This window comes from Mus musculus, chromosome 14 (genome assembly GCF_000001635.26).
Source record: "Mus musculus strain C57BL/6J chromosome 14, GRCm38.p6 C57BL/6J".
NCBI classification, from domain to species: domain Eukaryota; kingdom Metazoa; phylum Chordata; class Mammalia; order Rodentia; family Muridae; genus Mus; species Mus musculus.
Genome location: NC_000080.6, coordinates 53662472 through 53680747, shown reverse-complemented (window position 1 = coordinate 53680747; position 18276 = coordinate 53662472). Strand labels below are relative to the sequence as shown.

Genomic DNA, 18276 nt, shown 5'->3' with positions numbered 1-18276 from the left:
GAAGACAGGACATTAAATGGTAAACTAACGTAAAATAAATAAATTGACACAGGAGGGCTGGACCATCAGACTGATGATGACCACAGACCCTCACATTATCTGAGAAGGACCCTATGAGGACTCACTAAAAGCCGCCATCTACGACCACAGAAAGATCTCTGGAAAAGAGGGCCCTGCTCACACCTCCATTTTGGACGTCCACCTCTAAGGCTTTGAGAAAAGAACTTCGTGTTGTCTCAGCCACACCCTGTACTGTGTTGTGAAATCAGAAAATGAATGTGTAGTAGTCCATTTTTAAATGCTACTGTATGAAGCAAGCCAAACCACACAGCAAGATGCAGCAAGGCATATCTGTACAGATGAAAGTACCCAACATTTAATCATTCTACTTTTAGCCTTTCTTTTAGAGCACCTGTCTCCCATAAGAAACTTACCTATTCTTACCAGAATATTGATGAGAATCATACCTAAAGATCTGATGATCTTAATAATTTTGCCAAGGTGCTGGGAAGACTGGAGTCTGCATCTAATGTATGGTGCATGCAGTGCCAGTAGAAAGTGGGTGAAATCCTACTGTCGTTTCTTAGCACAGCTGTAAGTGTTTTCAGGTTCAGCACTTGTAACCAAGCATCCCTACATCTTAAGTTTGCTTAGAACAACCACAGAAAAGGGCAAAACACCATGGCATGAATCTTTATAGTTTGCAGGGATTATTTCTAAAACTTTTTTGTAGCATGTACATATGAACTACTAACAGAAATGGTGTACAGGTCTAAGTATGTATGTGTAAGAATGCACCCTTCAGGGGTGGCCAGCTGCCATTTTACATGAAGACCATAGCAGGGGAAACGGAAAGTCTATTGCAACAAGGTGACTAATACGTAAAGTCTCATCACATCTCATGAGGTAGCACGGGGGAGTGTCATACAGCAGGTTTCATTAACAGAGCATTGCCTTGTTACGTAGTATGACCAAACAGAACCAAACAGAAAAAGACCCTTTTTTGTTTGTTTGTTTGTTTGTTTGATTGATTGATTTTGAAAAAGACCTTTTTAAATGAAGTTTCTTATCTTGGTGATTTGACTAAAGTACATTAGAGACACACCTTTTGCAAATAAATATGGTATAAAAATCTATATTAGCCTGTACCTTGACCCACTAACAACCAAATATTTAATCTCTAACGATTCCTTGTCTAGCCACCGTGAGACACAGTGGAACAGAGTGGGCTATGTTTGGATATGAGGTACTGTACTGTAATGACAGTGTCGGATGCTGCTGCTGCACAGAAGAACATGTGGATACATCAACTGCATACAGATGGGCAGACAGAGAAACACAGGAAGCTCTGCCATAGAACTCCATGAACCTGAAGCTCTCAGCCAAGCCAGACATGCAGAGGCAAGAATGGGAAACCCTACCGCCTGCAGCAGGTGAGTGCGCTGCAAAGTTCTACGTGAACATTCCTGGGCTGATGTAGATTCTGTGTCTTATGATTGTTTACACTACCCCTGCCTTCTCATCTCATAAAGAAAATCCACACTGAGAGAGTAACAGAGTAATATGTAAGTCAGGACAAATACCACATTCTTCTCATTTCATAAAAAATTAAATTAAATTAAATTAAATAAAAAAACCTAAGAGATTACCAGAGTAAAATATAGGATAAATCACTTGGTATTAGAATCTTCAGAGAAATTGTGCTTCTGTTTGTTTTTTGTTCATTAATTAATGTATTTATTGACTTTACATTCCAATCATAGCTCACTCACCCTTCATTCCTCTCCTCACATCACCCCTCCCCTCCCCCAACCCTTCTCCACTAAGAAGGAGAGATCCCCCTCCCCAGGTACCAACCTACCCTAGCACCTCAAGTCACTGCAGGACTAGGCACATTCTCTCCCACTATGGCCAGACAAGGCAGCCCAGTTAAGACACAGACAGGCAACAAAAGCCACAGCTCCAGTTCTCAGAGGACTTGCATGAAGATCAAGCCATACATCTGCTATGTATGTGCAGGGGACCTAGATCTAGTTCACTTATGTTCTCTGGTTGGTGGTTCAGTTTCTGACAGCCCCCAAGGGTTTCAGTTATTTATTCTGCTGGTCTTCTGAGGAGTCTCTATCCCTCTGGGTTCCTCAATTCCCCCCCCCCAACTCTTACATAAGATTTTCAGAGCTCTGTTTAATGTTTGACTGTGGGTCTCTGTACCTGTTTTGGTCAGCTGCTGTGTGGAATCTCTTAGAAGACAGTTATGTTAGGCTCCTGTCTGCAAGCACAAAGAGTATTATTAATAGTGTCAGGGATTGGTTCTTTTCCATGGGATGGGTCTCAAGTTGAGCCACTTGTTGGCTGTTCCCTCAGTCTCTGCTCCATCTTTGTCCCTGCACTTCTTGTAGGAAGAATACATTTTGGGTTGAAGGTTTTGTGGGTGGGTTGGTGTCCTTATCCCTTCCCTGGGAGTCCTGTACGGCTACAGGAAGTAGCCATATCACCCACTTGCTCCATATCACCCACTACTAGGAATCTCAGCTAGAGTCACCGTGTAGACTCCCTGGACTCCCTGGACGCCCCCCCCCTCCGTCTCATGTCTCTGGCACCTCCTAGAGATGCCCCCCACACTGATTTCTGGGAGTTGGGGGATGAGGTTACAGAGGTCCTGGGAGATCTAGCTGAGAGTGTGTTTCTGTTCAATGTTAAAAAATATATGTGGTATGTGTATGTGAATGTGCTCATGGTGTGTGGGTACAAGTGCGTGGTGGCATGTACAAACACATGTGTAAGCATGTGTGTGTGTGTTTAAGTGCACATATGTGCATATGCATGTGGAGGCCAGAAGTCAATCTTGGATGTCATTTTTCTGAAGCTACCTGTCTTGCTTGTTGAATACAGGGTCTCTCACTGATACCTGCAGTTCATGGTTAGGCTAGGCTGGATGGATGGCAGGCTGTAGGGATCCGCCTGTCCTCACCTCCCAGCACGGCCACCACACCCAGCTTTTTATGTGTGTGCTGGAAACCATACTCAGGTGCTCATGGGTCCATGGTGTCTACCTACTTCCATTTCTGAGCCATGCAGCAGCTAGAAAATTCCCCCTTCCTTTCTCTTCTTGTTCTGAGAATTCATCCTCCTATACGGAATGAACAGAGGTAAAATATCTTCTTCTACATTGTCTCAAATAGAGGAAGAAGAAACTAAAGTCCCACCCGGGTGTCAGTGAGCACTAATGTCCACCGTGACTCTTGCCTCTATTTCAGCAGGACATGACAATATCAGATAAAAGAATCCATGTTTAACATTACTGTAGTAAAATCATGGAAGGAAAGGGGGAAGCAATGAATACTAATAAAAGCTGAAGAAGGAATCATGCTACAAATTCTCAAGTAGATTTGATGAATTTAAGATGGCAACAAAAATAGGATACTGTATTTATAACCATGAAGAGTTCTTTGGAAAAAATACCAATGAGCTTGAATTCCTTATTCTCCTGTTTTATTTTTAATGGTTGCTAGAAATGACATAATTGTGACAAATCTCTAAGCTTTCCTGTTTCTGGCAAACTTCTATATCACCTAACAATGTATCAAATTCTTTCCTAAATGTAAGTACTTAAATATTGTGACCAATTCTGATCAGTGTAATTAGCACCAGAAGAAGAATAAATAGGAAAATCAGCATGAAAGACAGCAGTGAAGGCAAACCAGGACAAAAGCTGAAGAGCGCACCTTTCACTTTCTGTGTAGATGAAACGTGAAATGACAAATGGAAGCTTCTGGTCTTTCCTCACAGACACAAAGAGCTGCTTAGTGTAGTCACTAGCTAAGCAATGCCCACTCAGGAAATGGTTCTCGTGGAAAAATGACAGTCTCCTCCATCGTAAAGAATTATGAGCGTTATATAATTTTGAAAAGATGCAAAGAGCTTCTAAGACAAAGTCAGATAGTGGATATTTCAGCTGGAAATGAGCTGCGCAAAGGCAGCGGGTACTGCGCAACTTGCCCCTTCTCCTCGCCAAGTCAAAAGAGATGCCACAGAGACCACAAGGAGAGATCTTGAGTCTGAGCACCACAGCCATTGGTGTTTGTGTTCGGCTCCCCCTGCAGCCCCACACACTGTGCGCTCACAGCACAGAAGTACACAGCCGAGTCGCTCCAGTGCACAGAGGCTTTCCGCAGGTGGAAGGAAGAGTTACTCTTGATGAACTCAGCCTCAAAGCCATTCACTCCTTGAACCACTGGGTCTCCGGAATAGTACTTGAGGAGCAGCTGCAGCCCCTGCCGCGGGTACTGGACATACCAGAACAGATAAGGCGTCCCAGAGTAGGAATACTTGCATCTCAGCTGCAGAGAGGCTCCTTCAGAGACAGTGACGCGAGCATCGGGCTGTGTCACTGACTGAGCTTGGGCATCTCCTGCAAAGGAATATTAGGTCAGGAACTGTAGTGCAGACTTCACTGAGGACAGTCAGGATCCGGGGATACAGAGACCACAAGAAAGCTGTACTCACTCAGGACAAAGTGTATCCCCAGCACTGGGAGGAGTGCCAGGAGCATGGCTGAGCCTTGGGAAGGCTGCAGCTCTGTTGTGGAGGAACTCTGGAACAGGACAGGCAGGAAAGAGGCTGAGGAAAGCAAGAGCTTGAAAGCAGGTGTAGGGAAGAGTCTGCTGGAGAAGTCTCCCGCTCACATAAAAACTGACGCTGCAAACACGAGCCTGGAAGGTTTTGAATATCTGATTCTTGTCACTTGCCTTTGCTATATACTCAGCCAGCTGCAAGAAGGATGAGATGTGAGCAGGTGGAGATCTTCAAAGGAAGAAGGAACACTAGTGAGTGCAGCAGCGCCCTCTGGAGGCCATAGGAGGAAACAAATGTCTTGAGGGTCCACAGCCTGCCTCCTGCTATGCTCCTGTTTTACAAAGTAAAACTCCCACAAAGCACATTGTATCTTTTCCTAATTTGGTATATATTGGTTTTAGCATTTAGTGAAAGTGAATGGCTTGTTAATACTCCCTAGGAAACCAGGTTATGCAGTGTACCCCAGACTTCAGATGCAATTGTCTCAGGCTGAGTGTGAATGACCACCACAGCCATGGTAGTGACACTATATGACACAGATATTGCCCTTGGTAGATGCTCTGCAGCATGTTGCAGAGGCAACAGGAAATGCACAAAATTAGATTGCTTCTGCTATCTTTGACAAGTTGGGACTCCAGATGAGAAGGTCTTCTTACTAAAGAAACAACATAGAGACTTCCATGGCTGGTGACAATACTGCCCTCCAGTAAAGAAACTCTTGATTAGACACTTTAGCTTTCTGGGCCATTGGAATGCATTGATTCAGTCACAGTGTGTTTTTCTTTGCTCTCAGGAAGAAGAAGGAAGATGGGGTCTCTGTCATCTGTTCCTTCCCAAAAGAATTGTCTTTCCTGGGGTAATGCTAGCAATTTGTGAATGTTTAGCCTATGAATGAGACTGTAGAGGGTGTGTGTGCCTGTGTGTGTGTGTGTGTGTGTGTGTGTGTGTGCGTGTGTGTGTGCGTGTGCGTGTGTGTGTTTCTTTCAAATTTCCCCATAACTTAAAGAACAACAGTATATATATATATAAAAAAATAGAGCCAAATCCACAAGTGTTAGAAGAATGACAATCATCTATGAATTCAGACTTACAAGTACTTCCATAAGACGGAAGGAGTTAGAGTCATGTTGAAGGTTGGTCACAAAGAAAGAAGCACAGCAAAAACAAAGACCAGCAACTCATACTGGCTTTCAATTTACTGTGGCAATTTAAGAGCCCAGCGTGTGTAAAATCCAAGCCACCATATTTCCCAGAGCAGCACAGCTTTCTTGTCAGTGCTATTATACAGCAGGACTGTCTACTCTCTATGATGACAGAATTCAGCTCCTATAGCTGAATAACATCAGAAAACCACTTGAATTACTAACCTCAGATTCTTATTTAAGAATGTTAATAAGTCAGCTAGGAGATGGCTCAGTACTTAAAAGCACTTGGCACTCAAATAGGAAGGCCTGTGATCAGATTTCAGGAGCTGTGCAAGGCTGGACAGGGCAGCATGAGTCCACAGTTTTATTTCTTCTAGAGTAGCACTTCTAAATCTGAGGGTGAAGACCATTCGGTGGATCAGAGGACCCTCTCATAGGAGTCTCCTAAGACTTTCAGAAATTTCAGATATTTACATCACCATTCATAACAGCAGCAAAACTAGGGTTATATGGTAGTAATGAAAATGATTTTACAGTTGAAGGTCACCACAACATAGGAACTGTAGCAGCATTGGGAAGGTTGAGAACCACTGTTTCCAAAGCAAGATGGGTGGTAAAGACAGAATGTACTTCCAGGAAGCACTTGGGAGCAGCTAACCTGGTGCTGAAGACGAGACCCTGTCTCAAAAAAGGTAGAATGTGATGACCTCAGGCTGTCCTCTGACCAACTTATATACACCAAGAAACATGAATGCCCTCAATCACACAGATGAACATACACATACACTGTACACATCACAGACATACATTATACACACACACACACACACCATACATATAGCACTGACACCTATTGAATATTTGCCATATTCATACATACACATCACCAACATCACACAGACACAAACACTTCACATGCACACACAAATACTAACATATATATCACACACACAACATACATACATACATACATACATACATACATACATAGACACACAGCACCACAAGTACACAGAAAAAAATCCATGTGGTAAATATATATTATACATTATTTTAACTTTAGAAGTTTAAAGCTGTCTAGAGTAGTGGCACACGCCTTTAATCCCAGCACTTGGGAGGCAGAGGCAGGCAAATTTCTGAGTTCAAGGCCAGCCTGGTCTACAGAGTGAGTTCCAGGACAGCCAAGGCTATACAGAGAAACTCTGTCTCAAAACACCAAAAAAAAAAATAAGTTCAAAGTTTATTCAAAATATCCAATGTCTCTTTAAAAGTATAGCTTCTTAATTGTGGACTCCTATAAAAATTTTACCATATATAACATATATAATGTTATTATATGTAATATAATATATTTATATTAAAATGTTATTACTTATAATATTATATATTATGATATATAATGTGACATATAAGATATAATAATATAATCATAATATTATATATGATGTAATATATTTATATTGTGATATATAAATATATTAAAAAATATATAAATTTTTAGAGGAGCCAACAATTGAAAATGGATTTAAAAAAATTTTAAAACATTTTATTGGTTATTTTATTTATTTACATTTCAAATGTTTCCCCTTTCTTGTTTCTGCCCTGCAACCCCTCTAGCCCATCCCCCTCCTCTTGCTTCTATGAGGGTGCTCCCCCACTCCCCCATCCACCACTCCTGCCTCACCACGCTAGAATTCCCCTACATTGGGGCATCAAGCCTTCACAAGACAAAAGGCCTCCCTTCCCACTTATGCTAAATAAGGCGTTCCTCTGCTACATATGCAGCTGGAGCCATGGGTCCCTTTATGTGTACTCTTTGGATGGTGATTTAGTCCTTGGGAGCTCTTGGGGGGGGGGTTAGTTGGTTGATATTGTTGTTCTTCCTATGGTGTTCCAATCCCCTTCAGCTCCTTCATTCCTTCCTCTAACTCCTCCATTAGGGTCCTTGGGCTCAGTCCAATGGTTGGCTGCAAGCATCCACATCTGTATTGGTCAGGCTCTGGCAGAGCCTCTCAGGAGACAGCTATATCAGGCTTCAGTCAGCAAGCACTTGTTGACATCAGCAATAGTGTCTGGGTTTGGTGTCTGATGGATCTCCACGTGGGGCAGTCTCTGGGTGGCCTTTCCTTCAGTCTCTGCTCCATTCTTAGAAAAACAGATTATTTTATTATTATTATTATTTTTTTTTTTTTTGGTTTTTCGAGACAGGGTTTCTCTATGTAGCCTTGGCTCTATGTAGCCTTGGCTGTCCTGGAACTCACTTTTTAGACCAGGCTGGCCTCAAACTCAGAAATCCACCTGCCTCTGCCTCCCGAGTGCTGGGATTAAAGGCGTGTGCCACCATGCCTGGCAGAAAAACAGATTTTTAAAGAGACATTTTAAATAAGCTTTGATCTTTTAAAGTTATACTATATTTACATTGTAGCATTAGCATTACATCTTTGGGTACAAACAAGAAATGAAAGGTTATGGTTTTACTAGTGGTTATGTGTTGAGAAGTAAAGGGATCAATTTGTAGTAGTTTTGGTCAACTTGACACAAGCATAGCCATCTAGAAAGAGGGAACCTAGACTGGAAAAATGCATATCAATTGGCATGTAGCCAAATCTCTGGAGCATTTTCTTGGCTAATGATCAACGTGAAAGTCCCAAACTCACTGTGGGCAATGGAACTCTCATTCTGGTAGTTTTGTGTTGTGTAAAAATAACAATTCTTCCTGAAACACAAGAATCAAGGCAGTTAGCGGCGCCCCTCCATGGTTCTGTTTCAGATCCTGACTCTGGGTTCTTCCTTGACTTCCTGTCTTGGCTTCCCTTGATGATGGACCATAACCTGTGAGCCAAATAAACTCTTTGCTCTCCAACTTGGTTTTGGTCAGATTTTACTACACCCATAGAAAGAAACCTAGGACAGTATGTAAAAACTGCTGCATAAAGACAGACTTCCAGCAAGGACAGAAGCTTTGGTATGTCGAAAGCTCCAGGCGGGAGGCAGTGGGTGTTTCAGTCCAGATCACAGAATCTAAATGGGCAGTCTCAATAGCCTTGGACGGTATAGCTTTGTTTTTACTTCAAAGATGCCTGTTCTTAGAGTTAATGTTTTTCAGCTTGTTACAGTTTTGTATTGTCAATATTCCATTGAAAGACCATTCATATACTCATATGAATATACTCATACTCAGCCATTCAAAGTGTATTCTATGATAGAGTTTTGTCAATAGCTATTACATGGAAATAGACATTTGTCCTATGTGGTATATTGTAGTTGGTGCCTATCACACACTTTTGTATATTTCAAACTTCATTTTGTAGCAAAAGTCAGTATGTCATTTTTTTTCCATTGTTGTGACATTGTTTTCCATGGGTTGGCTACGTTTTTCCAGTCATCTATTGTCAAACACTGGGTTATTTCTAATTTGTGAAGTTATGACTATGCAGATATGAGCACTTGTATACTACTTCTTATGTGATACACACTTTCATTTCTCTTTGGTATATTACTAGGAAATTAATTACTATTTTTCAAAGTAGCTTCAATATTTTTCCTTCCCATGGACAGTGCATGCTGATTTCAAGTTCTCCATGCTTTAGACAAAACTTGTTCTATTATCTTTATTTTATATTTTCAGTTTTCGTGGGAGTGATGTTGTCTTAGGGTTTTATTGCTGTGAAAAGGCAGTATGGCCAAGGCAACTGTTATCAAGTAAAACATGTAATTGGGGCTACCTTACAGTTAATGGATATTACACATAATGGGCAAGTTTAGCCCACTATCATCACGGTGGGAAGCCTGGTAATGCTCAGTCAGACACAGTGCTGAAGGAGCCTGAAGTTCTGCCTCCTGATCCTCAGGCAGCAAAACCAGACTGGGTGTATTTAAGACCTCAAAGCCATGTCTCCACAGTATCATACTTTCACTAAGAAGGCAACACTTCCCCCAATAAAGCCATGCTTACTAACAGTGCCACTCTGTACAGACAGTCACTCAAACACATGAATCTATGGGGGTGGGAGTACCTATTCAAGCCACCACCTGTGCCATATACTGTTAGAGTTCTGTGTTTTCTATAATCTCACAGTGTTTAACATTCTTTTATGTGCTTATCAAGCATTTCCATAAAATTCTTAGAAGACCATCTATGCACCTTTTTGCTCATTTTTAAACCTAGGTTATTTCTCTGTTTATGACTAAGGTGAGGAGAGGCTTATGAACTGTGTTTGGAGGTGTGCTATCAGATAAATGAATTGTAAATACTTTTTTCCCATTGTGGGGCCATTCTCATGTTATTAATAATGTACTTTGAACCATAAAGATCATTTTATCTGTTTTCATTTTTCTTCCCACTCCAGTAAAATATCTAAGAAAGATGTGCCTACAACATTCGCAAGAATCTATACCATGTTTATTGAGATATGGTTTATAGCTTTGCTATTTTATTTTTAATCTAGGATCTATTTAGACTTAGGTTTATGTATTGAATAAAATAAAGGTATCATCGTAGTTTCACACAAGAAATCAAAATGTGTTCCCCAATTCTCAACTTCATATATAAAACAAAACAAAACAAAAAACAAACAAGCAAATAACGCCCCCCCCCGAAAAAAAAACAGGATAGATAAAACAACCCTGAAAAAAAAAAACTTCTGGAGATATCACTATCCCTGACTTCAAGCTGTACTGCATAGCAATAGTAATAAAAGTTACATTGTTTTGGTATAGAAACAGACAGGTTGATCAATGGAATCAAATAGAAGACCCAGAAACAAAGGCACATACATACGGACATTTGATTTTTGAAAAAGAAGCCAAATTGATACAATGGAAAAAAGAGAGCATCTTCAACAAATAGTGATGATCTAACTGGCTGTCAGCATGTAGAAGAGTGCAAACAATTCCTATTTATCACCCTGCACTAAACTCAAATCCAAGTTGACCTAAGACCACAACATAAAACCCGATACACTAAATCTAATAGAACAGAAAGTAGAGAATAAGCTTGAACTCATCGGTATGAGAGATGACTTCTTGAACATACCACCAAAGGCTCAGGCACTAAGATCAACAATTAATAAATGGGACCTCATAAAACTGAAAATCTTCAGTAAGTTAAAGGACTCCTTCAATAGGACTAAACAACAACCTACATATTGGAAAAAGATCGTCACCAACCTGTCATATAACAAAGGATTAATACCTAAATTACATAAGGGACTCAAGAAGGTAGACACCAACACCAATAACCCAATTATAAAAGAAGCACAAGCCTAATAAAGCTGTCTCCTGAGAGGCTCTGCTAGTGCCTGACAAATACAGAAGTGGATACTCACAGTCATCTATTGGATGAAGCACAGGGTCATCAATGAAGGAGCTAGAGAAAGGACCGGAGGACCTGAAGGGGTTTGCAGCCCCTTAGGAGGAACAACAATATGAATTAACCAGTACCCCCAGAGCTCCCTGGGACTAAACCACCAATCAAAGAAAATACATGGTGGGACTCATGGCTCTAGCTGAATATGTAGCAGAGAATGGCCTAGTCGGTCATCAATGGGAGGAGAGGCCCTTGGTTCTGTGACTGTTCTATGCCCCAGTATAGGGGAATGCCGAGGCCAGGAAGCGGGAGTGGGTGGGTTGAAGAGCAGGGGCGGTGGGGAAGGGATAGGGGATTTTTGGAGTGGAAACTAGGAAAGGGGATAACATTTGAAATGTAAATTAAAAAAATATTTAAAAAAAAAAAACAAAACCTCTTGAGGGACCCACGGGATATAGAGGAATTCACTCCGGAAATTAAGAAACATTTAGAGTCAGGTGTGGTGGAGCACGCCTTTAATCCCAGCACTCGGGAGGCAGAGGCAGGCAGATTTTTGAGTTCGGAGGCCAACCTGGTCTACAAAGTGAGTTCCAGGACAGCCAGGGCTATACAGAGAAACCCTGTCTCGAAACCCTCGCCCCCCAAAAAAGATTTGCCTCCGTACGGGGAAACGCCAGGGCCAAGAAGTGGGAGTGGGGGGGGGGTCTGGGGGACTTTTGGGATAGCATTTGGAATGTAAATGAAGAAAATACCTAATTAAAAAAAAAGAAACATTTAGAGCTGAGCAGCAATGAAAATACTGCATGCTAATCATGTAGGCTAGAGCTAAAGTAAACTATCATGAAAAAGCATTGCCTTAACTCATCAAGAAATATAGTTCTGCAATAACAATTAATGAAAACAGGCCATGGGTTGAAAGGAGAATAGGGAGGGGCTCATGAGAGGGTTTGTGGGAAGCCGAGGAAAGGAAGGAATGCTGTAATTAAATTACATTCTCAGAAATAAACTAAAGAAACAACGTATAAAAAAGAGAAGAGAGAGAAGTACAGAGCTAAACAGAGAATTCTCAACAGAGAAATCTCTTGCCAATCAAAATGACCTTGAAATTCCACCCTAGACCCATGAAAATGGCTAAGATCAAAAACTCAAGGAATAGCACATGCTGTGGAGGATGTGGAGCGAAGGAAACACTCCTCCATTGCTACGTGGAGTGGAAACTTGTAAAAAAGAAAACACTCTGCAAATCAATGTGGCTCTTTCTCAGAAAAAAACAAAACAAACAAAAACAAACAGGAATAGTTCTATCTCAAGATCCAGCTATACCACTCCTGGGCATAAACACAAAAGATTCTCCATCATCCCACAAGGACACTTGCTCAACTGTGTTCAAACAGCTTTATTTGTTAAACCCAGAAACTGGAAACAACCTAGATGTCCCTCAACTGAAGAATAGATAGAGAAAATGTGTTTCATTTAAACAATGAAATACTACTCAGCTATTAAAATCAAGGACATCACAAAGTTTGCAGGCAAATGGAAGGAACTAAAACATCATTCTGAGTGAGGTTACCCAGACCCCAAAGGAAATGCATGCTGTGTACGCACTTTTACCTGGATAGTAGCTATAACGTTCAGTGTAACCCTACTATGATCCAAAGGGGTATAGGGGTAAAATGTGTATAAGAGGGTGTTCTGAGAGAGGAAGCTGATATTGGGATGCAAAGTGAATAAATAAATAAATCCATTATAAATCATCATCATCATCATCATCAAAACACACTTTGCTCTATTGTCCAGGAACTTAAAACTGTCTGGGGAAGATCAAATCCTTTACTCTCATACCTGGATATAACTAGGAACATATTTGGGTAAAAACTGCCCGTGTTTGAATGGAGCATTTGAAATGTAAATGAAGAAAATATCTAATAAAAAATGCCTTAAAAAAGAAAATGTGGTACATTTACACAATGAAGTACTACACAGCTATTAAAAACAATTAATTTATAAAATTCTTAGGCAAATGGATGGAACTAGAAAATATCATCCTGAGTGAGGTAACCGAATCACAAAAGAACTGACATGATATGTACTCACTGATAAGTAGATATTAGCCCAGAAGCTTGGAATACCCAAGATATAATTGACAAACCACATGAAGCTTAAGAAGGAAGACCAAAGTGTGCGTACTTCAATCCTTCTTAGAAGGGGGAACAAAATACCCATGGAAGGAGTTACAGAGACAAAGTGTGGAGCAGAGACTGAAGAAATGACCATCTAGAGACTGCCCCACCTGGGGATCCATCCCATTTACAGTCACCAAACCCAGTACACTATTGTGGATGCCAACAAGTGCTAGCTGACAGAAACTTGTTATAGATGTCTCCTGAGAGGCTCCACCAGTGCCTGAAAAATACAGAGATGGATGCTCATAGCCATCCTTTGTGTGGAGCACAAGGTCCACAATGAAGGTGCTAGAGAAAGCACCCAAGGACTGAAGGGGTTTGCAGCCCCATAGGAGGAACAACAATATGAATTAACCAGTTCCCCCAGAGCTCCCAGGGACTAAACCACCAACCAAAGAGTACACATGGTGGGACTCATGGCTCTAGCTGCATATGTAGCAGAGGATGGCCTAGTCGGTCATCAATGGGAGGAAAGGGCCTTGGTCCTGTGAAGCCTCTAAGCCCCAATGTAGGGAATGCCAGGGCCAGGAAGCATGAATAGGTGGGTTGTTGAGCAGGGGGAGGGAGGAGGGGACAGGGGGTTTACGGAGGAGAAAGCAGGAAAGGGGATAACATTTGAAATGTAAATAAAGAAAATATCTAATAAAAAAGAAAAAATTGCTTTCTATTTTAATGATTTTCTGTACTGTGCATTAGTATCCTAGTAAACAAACTAAGCACCATTATTAAAAGATAAGAATCTTTCCGTTATGAGTATTCTCTACCAGTTGCACTGAGAGGCAATCTAAATGGCACCTGGCAGTCAACTCTAGAGTCTTGACATCTAATTAGTTACTCTCACAAAGACATCATTCACCATGCTGTAGCCCTCATTGTATGTTTTAGAAACAGGATTTCAGGATGCTTTAGAATATCTGTCTCTGAAGCATAAAATATAGGAAGCTCCTGGTCCCAACAGAGGGAAACACATCTGTCTCGAGCCCTGGTCTCAGGTTTATGTGCAGGCTGCAGGTGCCTGGGGAGCACTGTGCACTGACTGCGCAGAAGTACGCGGCTGAGTCCCCAGGATGGGCAGCTGTGAGGTTCAGAGAGAGTCGTTTGTCTTTCTTGTTCAGTAGGACAGTGAATCCTTGTCCTTCGTTTATTTCCGTACTTGAGAAAACCTTCATAAGCAACTGAAGACTTGCCCCCGGCTCTTGCTTGTACCAGAAGAAGTAATAACTGTTAGGGTCTGTGTAGGTGCAGGTGATAACGGCACTGTCTCCCTCCCGGACACTCAGGTGAGGAGGGCGCTGCTCCACCTGCTCGCCTCTGCTCACACCTGTGCAAAAGGAAACAGCAGAAGACCATCAGGCTGCCAGTCTCCAGACATTGCTTTCCTCCCTACAGTGATTTCAGGCAATCTAGAGAAGTCCAGTCTGCTCCACAGACTGATAATGAACACTGACAAACACCTTGTTCCCCAAAAGCTCTCACTCACAGTTCAGCTGCAGCCAGAAGCACAGGAACAAAGGTCCAGTCACTGTCTTCATTGCTCTCCCTCCAGACTCTGACCTTCAGCCAGACAAGATGCCTCTGTGATCACCTCCACAGCACTGAGGCATCTTCACCTGTCTGCACAGAGGGCTGCTCTTACAACAGGCAAGCCAAAGTCTCTTTGTGAGTTTGCAGGAGCGGTGATGCTCTGCCCCCTAGTGGACAGCTTCTTTCTGCTGCACCAGCTGCTCCAGTCCTCTTTATAACATTACTTTTTAAAATCTATTTATTTTTTGCTTTTATTCAAAATTTGTCTTACAGTTATAGACTGCAGAGCTGAGAACTGATTGAATGTTATCGACCTATAGCACACAGTTTCAAATATTTCTATAATCTTAGAATAAATATTTTTGAGACATTCTTGACAGTCTCATCCATCATATAGAATATTTAACACCAAGTAAAACTAGAAAACATTGAGACAAGTACTCCATTAGTGGATTTCACTGTTCTCCTGTTTCCCCAACATCCCAACATGCTCAGGATACAATGCCTGTTTAGACACTAGTCACCCCAAAATGTACAAATTTGGAATTTCTGGAAGCAGTGAGAAACTGCATAGTGAAAAGATTTTAAAATTGATAGTGATCAGAAAAGACAAATACACAGAAAAGGGACGCACCTGAAGGGAATGCAACACTTTTGAGCAACTGACCCTTGAAAACACAAACACACACACAGAGAGAGAGAGAGAGAGAGAGACAGAGACAGAGACAGAGACAGAGACAGAGACAGAGACAGAGAGACAGAGAGGGACAGAGAGAGAATAGACAGAAGGGAGAGAGAAAGAGGCAGACAATTTATACACTAAACCATATTCCTGTCTGTATAACTGCTTTTAATGTATCTAAAAGAGTTTTATAATTTGTGACTTATTTTTCATTTTATTCTAGGAATTTTAAAATTCTTCCATGCTTGTTTTCAATGAATCATTGGCCCTTTTCCCATCGTCATGTAATTGTGCAGTTTCTCTTGCTATTAACTTCTCATCCTATCATACAACAATTTTATAAGAAACAAGCAGTCATTTTAACTCTTTTGTACTTGTTAAGGCTTACATTATGACAAGCAATGTGATCTATTCTAGAAAACCTCCACGTGCTCTGAGAAGAATGCGTACTCTGTGCTCTGTGAATGTCTGTTAAGCCCATTTGATCTATGGTGTCTTTTAATTCTGATATTTCTCTCCTCGTTATTAGTTAGCATATTCTTTGTAAAGATGAATGGGGCTTTGATGATGTGATGGTGAGCATAGCTACCTTTCAAAGATGTTTGCAAATTTCATAGGTTCTCTTTTTTTTTCTCTCTCTCTCTCACTGCCTCTCTCTCAATATAAGTTTTAGCTAAAAATGTTTAAAGCAGTTTGCAGTTTTAAAAAAAAGATTTATAATTATAAATTCTTTCATTGGAATACCAGAGTGAAAATTCTCTTTTGAGGAGACCCACTTATACCCCCTGGGGACCTAAGCTTCAGGATGGCCCATGGGCATATAAATCAGACCCACCTACAGGTCCCAGGAACCCCTTGAATTTTGCTTCAGAAGTCTAGCATACAGAGATTGAAGGTAAGAAAGCTGGATTCCTATGCTTAGACATGCCTACCCTACCCTGAAACTTAGTAAACAAACACAATCCATGGGCCTCCTCCAGAAAAGGACTTGTCTTCCCCTCTTAGATCTACACAATTCGGAAACTATCCTCCAGTTCCTGGCCAACCTGATGTACTAGATCCATCTAAAACCTCTAGGAACTTTGTTCCAGGAGCCCAGGCCACACAGCCTTGGTAACAAGTAGGCTACTGACTGCTCCAGCTTAGGACAACATATGCCTCTCTGGAACTTTCTGTACCAGCCCCAAGTAGGAAAATTACTCTCCCTTAGTCTTCTCCTATGCATCAGAAATCTCTCTGCTAAGAAGAAAGGTAGAGTTAACAAGGATGATGGGATGAGGAAGTAGTAAAGGAAGAAAAAAAAAAAAAGAAGGAAGAACCATGACCAACAATGTACTGTAGATGTGAAATTCCAACACAGAAACAGAACCAGATGTGAAACCAAGACATAGATCTATTCCACAAATTACTAATCCCATATATACATATCACCTGGAAGAAATTCCAGACAAAGAATTCAAAAGAGTGATTATAAGTATGCTTAAACAATTCAACGAAGGGCTTCCCTGATCTCAGCTCTACTACCACCCACTGCCATCTTACCTCCCACCATGGCCCTCCTGGACTCCAGCCGAGTCCTCTCCGGGATGGCTGCTGCCTTTCATCCAGGTCTTGCAGCTGCAGCCTCTGCCAGAGCCAGCTCTTGGTGGACCCATATCGAAATGGAACCTCCAGATTCCATCCTGGAAGTTATAGAAACCTTCAAGAGAGATACCAACAGCAAGAAGAGGAACCTGGGAGTTGGTGCCTGCGGGGATGATAACGGAAAGCCATATGTGCTCCCCAGTGTTCGGAAGGCAGGGGCCCAGATTTCTGCAAAAGTTTGGACAAAGAATACATGCCCATTGAGGGACTGGCTTAATTTTACAAGGTTTCTACAGAACTAGCCCTGGGTGAGAACAACGAAGTGTTGAAAAGCAGCCGGTTTGTCACTGTGCAGACCATTTCCAGAACTGGAGCCTTAAAGGTCAGAGACAGTTTTCTGTCGTTAACAGTTGTCCTCGAGTTTGTCCTCCTGGTGTGGAGCAACTGTGTCAGCAGACTACATTACAGAAATTATGCTTTACAAAACCCAGAGGTCTGTGCCACTTCAACAGGGACAGCAGAAGATGTCTTGTCATTGCTGTTCTAGAGCCTAGTGTTTCATCCCGTTCTACTGCTTGGTTGACCTTCAACCTCATCCTATCGGGAGTTATCGAAGAATGGAGAGCATAGTTGTTTCTGCTCATGCCATAGCCTCCTCTCTCATCAAAGAGCCATGGAGAGAGGGGCCCTGCCCTTGATTTCAGTGTCCTCTTCAGGGATTGATTGGCTCCTACTGGGATGGGGCTTCTGCCCAGCTTCACCTCTCCATTCATCCTGGTTGCACAGCTGTCTCTTCACATGAGTCAGACATCCAGGGTAGGATCAGAAGGAGATACTCTCGGGTTTCTGTGCTGCCAGCGCGGCTTGGACTCTGCCCTTAGGAAAGATAACCACCATCTGCTCTAATCATGTAGACGTACTGCTGCCTGGTTTCTCTGTTACAATAGAATTAGTTTAGACATTCCCCCTCCCCCAATAGTTCAGTGAAGACATGAATACAGTCCAGAAAGTAAAAACAAAAAACAAAACAAAACAAACAACAAAAACAAAGCAAAGCAAAACAGAGAAAAAAAACCCAAAGAGATGAATAAAATAAGGAAGCCAATCCAAGATATGAAAATGCAGTTTAACAAGATAAAATTACTAAAGAAAACACAAACTGAAATGTTTCAGAAAATTAATCAACAGAATGAAACTTCAATGAAAATCCATGGAATAGAATTCCTACTTGTTATTATTTTTGGCATTGTTTTACTAGTAATCGTTGTATTTCCA

General features: G+C 41.6%; 1 pseudogene, 2 gene segments (V, D, J or C) and 1 further gene; all 4 read right to left on the bottom strand.

Moving 5' to 3' along the window:
• Positions 1 to 18276, bottom strand: part of Tcra (T cell receptor alpha chain) — a 1796232-nt gene that overhangs the window by 543451 nt on the left and 1234505 nt on the right.
• On the bottom strand, positions 4120 to 4552 carry Trav9-4 (T cell receptor alpha variable 9-4). The segment is given in 2 exon segments: positions 4120 to 4411; positions 4507 to 4552. Coding segments are annotated over 2 exon segments (338 nt in total).
• Trav3-3 (T cell receptor alpha variable 3-3) lies at positions 14242 to 14743 on the bottom strand. The segment is given in 2 exon segments: positions 14242 to 14532; positions 14692 to 14743. Coding segments are annotated over 2 exon segments (343 nt in total).
• Gm17792 (predicted gene, 17792) lies at positions 16919 to 17963 on the bottom strand (annotated as a pseudogene).